The sequence below is a fragment of the Cheilinus undulatus genome, linkage group 7, assembly GCF_018320785.1.
Source record: "Cheilinus undulatus linkage group 7, ASM1832078v1, whole genome shotgun sequence".
Classification (NCBI taxonomy): Eukaryota; Metazoa; Chordata; class Actinopteri; order Labriformes; family Labridae; genus Cheilinus; species Cheilinus undulatus.
The window spans coordinates 35,418,292-35,425,984 of NC_054871.1; the positions used below are offsets into that span (position 1 = coordinate 35,418,292).

Below are 7,693 nucleotides of genomic sequence, written 5' to 3' on the forward strand. Positions count from 1 at the left end.
ATAACTATGCAGATAAGGTAGATGCATAGCTTATGTAGCTCCTTTGTAAGCTTAGCCTTAGCTACGTTAGCTAAGTATCTCTGTTATCTACATAGCTTACATAGCTAAAGAAGCTACATTTGCTACACTTTTTGTGTTAGAATGTTTTCATGGAGGACAAGCTTTTTTTCCTGAAAGCAAACTGTTTACACTGCTTTATTAAATATTTTGTAATTATGTTTTACAGGTCAAGTTTTATTCTGAAGTAAGTCATTTTACTTCAGAAGTTGTGGCATGATCAGTTCTGAGATATACAGCATAGATGAACAGTCTGTAGCCAGACTGTCTTGGGTACAGATTTACTACCTCAGTTTGTAGAATTCATCCATGAAACAAAAACAGTGGTTTACTTTTTAATAAAAACTTGTTAGCTTTTGTTTTTGATTTCATTGAGAGCCTTGTGGAGGCAGAATTAACATATTATGTGTTTAAAAGCAAGACAGATATATGTAATTTGTTTTCAAAACAAAGATTGGTTGGATTTTTTCTTACAACGTCTCTTGCTCTGTCTTACCTGCAGCAATATGAAAACTGGCGTGAGAATCAGCCAGACAACTTCTTTGCTGGAGGGGAAGACTGTGTGGTTATGATCGCTCATGAGAATGGCAAATGGAACGATGTACCCTGCAACTACAACCTGCCCTACGTTTGCAAGAAAGGAACAGGTGAGAATGACCGGGTGGAGAGAAACACAGAGAGAGAGGGTTAGACGTGAGTGGGATGAAGTCTGCCAAACTTCAACAAGTGAATAAGATGACTGACAGGAAGGTGAGGAGGCAGCAAGTAGCTGGGTGGAAGAGAGGAATATTGAATTTAAAAAGTAAGTAGAGACAGTGAAACATGTGAAGGAGCACCATCCTCACTGTGTTGTTAGTTCTAGGATCTGAATCCAGCAAGCACAATCATAAAACAGAAAGTGAATGAGTGCTAAAGCACAGAGTTACAGCATGAGCCCTGAACAGGTTAGGTATGGCACACTTCACATTAAGCATGGATTATCTCCAGTTCACTGTTGGATGGAAAAGCCAAAATATGCTAGAACAGTTGCCCTGTCAGTACTGTATCTGCTGTCTCCTCAGGGAGACTGGCACCTTCTGACAGGAGAGTTAAAGAGTCTGTGAGGTGGTTTGAGTGTCTCCCTGATGCTTGTCCGAGCATCTGTGCTTTCTCCATGTCAACTTGTGAAAGCTCTTTTGATTCTGCCTTAACTCATTGTGTCCATCATGGTGTATTACTTTGACAACCGTCCACTCACTGACAGACTTAGACAGACATGAGGTCCTTGCACATTTTGATGTTTATGCTGTGAGTAGGGTTGGAGATCTTTGTACATTATGTCTCTGTATTATTTGCCTCTACAGTGCTTTGTGGAGCTCCACCCACTGTGGATAATGCCTTTGTTATTGGTCGAAAGCGCTCCCACTATGACATCCACTCTGTGGTGCGCTACCAATGCACTGACGGCTTCCTGCAGCGCCATGTGCCCACTGCTAAGTGTCGAGCCAACGGCAAGTGGGAGCAGCCAAAAATCATCTGCATAAAATGTAAGTCGTATACAACAAGAATTTCCCAGAGCAGGCTGATAGACAACAGTATTTCTTTTTTTACATCATCTTCACAATTACTGTGATATCTGGTGTATAAGCCACACTTTTAATACCTAATTTTTCAACGAAAAGGCGGATATCCCGGGGGGACATACAGTTCTGTGCAGAACTTTTTGGCATGATTGGGCCAAAAATTGAGGCTGAAATAAGGCATAGATGTGGTGAGACGGCCCACTTAAGGGCAAGAAGGTGGATTGCCACGACCCTGACGGTGCCCTGGATGTCTTTGCATATTAACAGGGGTATGGGAAAATAATCTGTTGAAAAAAATAACAAAGTCTATAACTTAACAAAGTCTAAACTTACTGTATGAGCTGCCTTCTGGAGCTGCTGTCACTGTGATGAGGCTTCCTATCCCTGTGCTCATTATTAATAATTGAAAGCTCTACACAAATGTGGTAGCAGTGTGAATTATAATCCTTTACTTAAAAGTGGGTAGGGTCTGCTTTAAAATGCTTCATACTTGAGATGAGATGCTTTCTTGTGCCTATGTTTAACACATTTTTGCTGAAATCTGACCATTTAATACAACAGATTTTGTGAAAAAGATGAATTGCTGAGGTTCATTCATCAAAGTCTTATCACCTAATATCGTGTGAAGATTCCTCTGCATAAAAAATGAAACATTTGCAAGTGCAACATCATTTCCACGGGCCCATAGATGTTTTAGGGTTTAGATGTAAACTGTTGACACTGTTTTCACTCTTGTTCAACATTGCAACTTCTTACTTCATATTATTTCAGACTTCAAAATCAGAAAAAAGATAGTATTTTTTTTGCACAACTGTTAACACCTTTTTTCCTTTAAGCTTGAAAAGAATATTTTTCTCAAAGTCATTTCAGTGTCTCTTACATCCTCTGTGTTTGCCCACCAGCCCGACGAGCCCACCGTCACCGACGCCACCACCACAAGGGAAGGAGGGAGCACAGGAAGCACAAGAGGCACGGCCACAGAGAGGGAGGGCACCACAGAGGAGAGGCGGGGCAGGGCCACAACCACACCCACTTCTGAACCAAAAATACATAGGATTTCTTTTCCCCTCTGCTGCTAACTGCTGATCACCTGTCCTCCTGTTGTCCCCTCCCTTTTCCCCATTTACCCCAAACCACACCTAACACATTACAGCCCAGGACTCCTCCACCAGGCCCCTTCCTGCATCTCCCTGCTCTGCCCTTACCGCCACCCCTGGCTCTCTGAGTCAGCCTGTATCATAGAGAACTCTGAGGCCTGCTTCAAGGCATCACAAGGACAATAATGAGACTGCTTTGAACTCTTATATCCCTTTTTCTCCATTTCAGTTTCTTGTCTTAATCTCTTTACCTATGCTCTGACTCAACCCAGTTAAGCCTGGTTTATACTTCTGTGTTCAATCTATGTTGTAGTTAAATCGTAGTGTCCTAGACCTGCGAGAGCACGACATGCTCGTGTGTTGGTGTGTGCTACACTACAATACTCAACTCTAATACACATTGTAAAACCAAGCAAGTTGAAAATACTCAAAATATATGGTTTAACTGATTACAAAAAATATTTTAAGTAAAGGACAAACATTTTTGAGTATGACTCAAATTGAAAATTTATTTTATATATTGTTCATCTATATATTGTCCTTTACATATTTTAATTTTGAACATGCCACCCAAAGCAAGTAGCAAAGGCTGAAAGGAGCACTTTGACCAGAAAATTACTCTTCCATGGAGTTCAGAACATCATCCTTGCTACATTTAAGTTGCTCCCCACAGGCAGGACTTCTCTAATCTAGTGGGTAACTTCACTCTTGGTGCAAAAGTTTCCCAGTCATTCTGGGAAAACTATGCAGATGAAGGGATGACTGTCAAAAACTTTAAATACAATGATAAAAAATACTTGTACTTGAGTGATCAAGTACTGTTTATTATAAAACTAAAAATCGGTCCTATTAACTCTGAAAAATAGAGCTGAAATTGCTATTTTGAATTTTTTTACTTAACACAACTCATTTATTTTAACAGACTTTTACTGTTTGGTCCTACAGTGCACTAGGTGGCAATACAAGTTCAATGCCAATCTTACAGTGCCTATAAATGGTATTCACTCCCTTAGATGTTCAACCCTTTAATTGGTTTTGTTAATCAATCATGATCAGAATAATGTGGCTGTTTGACCAGAAAAAACCTCTTTACTGTCAAAGTGAAAACGGATTTCTACAAAGTAATTTCAATTAAATAAAAACATGTAAGGTAAAATACTTAATTGTATAAATATTTGCCCTCTTTAAAGGGACTGAACTAATTCAACAGCATTCCAGCTAATTGGTGCTAATAGTCTCATAACTGGTGAAACGGGGATCACCTGAGTGCAGTGGTTGTCTCTAAAGTAATTTTAGTATAAAGACATTTGTGGATGGTCCAGTCACTAGATAATCAGTATTCCTGGCTACTATTACACCATGTACACAAAAGAACATGCCAAGCAACTCAGAGAAAAGGTAATTGAAAAGTATAAGTCAGGGGATGAATACAAAAAAAATGCCAAGACACTGAACAACCCCCAGTGTTAAGTCACTCATCAAGAAGTGGAAGAAATATGGCACATGTTAAGTGTTTGTAATTCTTTTTTTTCTGGTCATAAAAGTAAAATTATATTGACCAGGACTGATTAATAAAATCTATTAAACGGCAAAACATCTAAGGGGGTGAATACATTATATAGGTGCTGCTTGTTTGTTACTGTAATAAGTGTATTATGTCAGAGCTGATAGTAAGAAGAAGTTGACTCAAATCATCTGCACTTGTTAAGCCACAAGCCACAGAAGTGGATGAGGAATACACTTCAGTATTTTCAGATGCCAGCTTAGAGATTCAACAGATTAGTTTCTTATCTTTTGCCATTTATCCCACACCAGAGCATACAAATATGGCAACAGACAAGACAATAGGCATTACTCAGAGACATGCAATCAGCCGATGCTACCCAATGGACCAATCACAGGGCATGAAGTCAGCATTGTTTGGACATTTTTTGAGAGGTACATGTCAGATCAAGCACATAGGCTTCTGGTTCAGTGCTACGCCTGTGGTGTACGCTACAGCATAGATTTGACACACAAGTATAAATCAGTTTTTAGTGTACCCTGGAGCACAACAATAACCTGAAACATGGGGCTATGCTGAAGTATTTCTCAGCACTGAACATTCTTCAGAAAGAAGTCATAAATTGGGAAGAGAACATGTAAAATACCCTTTTTGATGATGATTGAAGGAAGACATCCATGTTGTTGACTTGAACCTTTTGTTTTGTTTTTGTTTGTTTGTTTTTTAAACCTAGTGTATTTATTGACTCTGCTGCTTTTGGTTATCTTGTTGTGAGACATTGTAAAGCGAGTTCCTCTGAAACAGATTCCATTGATTTTCTTTCGATCAGAAACTTTTGTAAATGCCTTATTTGATTGATAGTGTTGTTTGTTCTTGTAAGTGTAGGACGTTTACTTTAGATCAGATGATGGACCCCCAGAGGAAAATGGAAACCAAACACATCTCAATTCACTTTCACAACATCAAATCACAGACGTGTGTCACTTTTCAGAAGAGCCAAACAAACTCAAGTTGTGTCTCCTGTCAGATATGCCCCTGTCATTTACAAGGGTGTCTATTTTCGAATTTATTTTGTCTCATCTCATCTCAGCAGTCATCTTCCTTTAAAGATTTTACAGCTCTTGTTGCTGTGAGAATGTTTTTATCTTTTTATCTATTTTTTGAAAAATTGTGCTGTCAGCAAGCCAGAAGAGATAAACAGAGAGGTGCAGCAGGTTATATGTATGTAGATTCTGTAGTCACAGCAAACACCAAACATGACATCTACATCATGTGTTCACTGCAAAAAAACATAAGTTTTAAGACTCCATACTTAGCCTTACAGACCCTTTTCCAAAAATATTCAATCTGCAGTGATGGCACAATTCATGTTTGGTTCTGGCACATTTTTCACAGTTTTCCCAGAAGATACCGGAGTGAGATGAGGCATATTGAGGCAGATCCCTGTTTGAATACATGATCAAGTGTTTCTTTCTTTTTAAGGACATCAGCATTATTCTTTAATGATGGGCAGAAGGAATACATTCAGTTCATCGCAGTTATATTTGCTTCAATAAATGATACTTTCTGTGTCTGGCTGCAGTGTTAATGATAGAATCAGGACATTAATGTTAAGAAGGGCACACACTACAAGATAACAAGGCAGATTTTAAACTAAACTTTGCATTTTTAGCATGGGTCTTTGTACGACATACATGTAAAAGACATTCATGTTAATCTAATAAAGTCAACATGTGTGAGGTGTTTTTAAAAGTCATCTGAAATGGCCAAAGAACGCCATGGCTAAAACAATTTCAATTATTAAACTTTCAATATTTATTGACCTGTTGTGTACAGGAAAACTCCATGGGCATAAAAAGGTGGAACACTGGGAAGCACAAATCAATTTTTATGTTCCTCGTGCTGCATTAGGAGCCAGAATTTATGCAATCCTTACAACTTTATCCAGAGGTTTTCCTTTTTCCTCGTTCTTGTTTTGTAAAAAGTTACCCCAGACCATCATCCTTTAAATTTTCCTGCCCAGGTTGTCTTGCAAGATTTCAAGCTCTGAGTCTGCACCCTGGTTGTTCATAACTGTTTGTTACTGTGTGGCGTGTTGTTTTGGACATTACTGCTTTCCTCACTCTGATCAAAACTAGTTTTCATATGTGGGATCTAAAAATCTGCTACTGTGGGCCAGGTTTCCACCTTTTAACACAGCCCCCTGTCATCTAAATGAAACTTGTGTGTGCTGTGCTCTGGTTAAAATGTCATATGGATCAAATACAGGACATCCTAAACCAGCTCAAACAGCCTTCTAAAGAAAATCTGTTTTGGTGTGTACTATCTCTCTAAATGCAGTTGAGGTCCTTCTCCCCCTGCCCCTTTTTCCATGAGGATATAGTGTTGTATTTTGTGCTTAAAATGATTAAAAAGCCATGATTTGACTTATGACATCTTTTTGGGGGGCTAAGTGGCTTGCTTTAGCTTTGTTAGCTTTAGCTAAAGCTCACATAAGTATCTGTGCTAGCTATGTAATTAACATGACTACATAAGGCAATGTACAAAGTCAGCCTGAATAAAACACAAGATATTTGTGCCCTACAAAGAGAATCAGCACTCAGTGAAGAAATCCCAACTCCTCCAAGTCAACCGTGCAGACCAATGGGTAGCAAGAAATCAGAACTTCACCAGGGTTGTCAAGTGGGAACCCTCCTTCTTCAGTGTTTTGTCCAGTTAGTCCCTCCAGAAAACTGAACAGTGATCTCCAGTGTCCCAGTGCCAGTCCTGTCCATGCCAGCTCTCACCACCCACCATGCCAACAAGGCGACATCATCTTACCTACCTTACCGCATGGCCCACACCAACTCAACAGCAAGCCACCTTCACAGACCCAGGCTCCGTATATGCAAGCTTCAGATAGTGACAATGCTGATACTACCTTCCTTAACACCACTCATACAGTCCGACAATGTGAGCTACAAATGAAGCTAAAGCTGGCATAGTTATGTAGATAACTTACTAATGTAGCTTACATAGCTGCTTTGTGAGCATAGCTTCAGTTGTATAGCTACATTTGCTATGTAGCTAAGTTAACTAAGTAGCTCCATTATCTATAGCTAGGTTTGCTTTCGCAACATGAGCTTTAGCAAATGCAGCTACATAGCCAAAACTACCTTAGCCACACAGATATGTAGCTTACATAGCTGCTTTGTGAGCTTAGCCTCAGCTGCATAGCTACATTTGCTATGTAGCAAGGTTAGCTAAGTAGCTCCATTATCTATAGCTAGGTTTTCTTTAGCAACATGTGCTTTAGCAAACGTAGCTACATAGCCAAAAGTGCCTTCGCTACACAGATAACATAGATATGTAGCTTACTTAGCTGCTTTGTGAGCTTGGCTTTAGCTACATTAGCTATGAAGCTCCATTAGCTATGTACGGTGGTATCTACATAGCTTATGCGGTTAACAGAGCTATGTTAGCTATGCTGGCTG

At 39.5% G+C, this 7,693-nt stretch overlaps 1 protein-coding gene across 1 annotated transcript in view; it reads left to right on the forward strand.

Moving 5' to 3' along the window:
* The window catches only part of LOC121512822 (neurocan core protein-like), a 121,584-nt gene extending 117,506 nt beyond the window's left edge, over nt 1–4,078 (forward strand). The window contains exons 14-16 of the mRNA XM_041792302.1: nt 560–704; nt 1,401–1,583; nt 2,522–4,078. Of these exons, the coding sequence (XP_041648236.1) occupies nt 560–704; nt 1,401–1,583; nt 2,522–2,658 (465 nt within the window). The 3' untranslated portion in view covers nt 2,659–4,078. The remainder of the gene's footprint in view (nt 1–559; nt 705–1,400; nt 1,584–2,521) is intronic.
* The last annotated feature ends 3,615 nt before the right edge of the window (nt 4,079–7,693 follow it).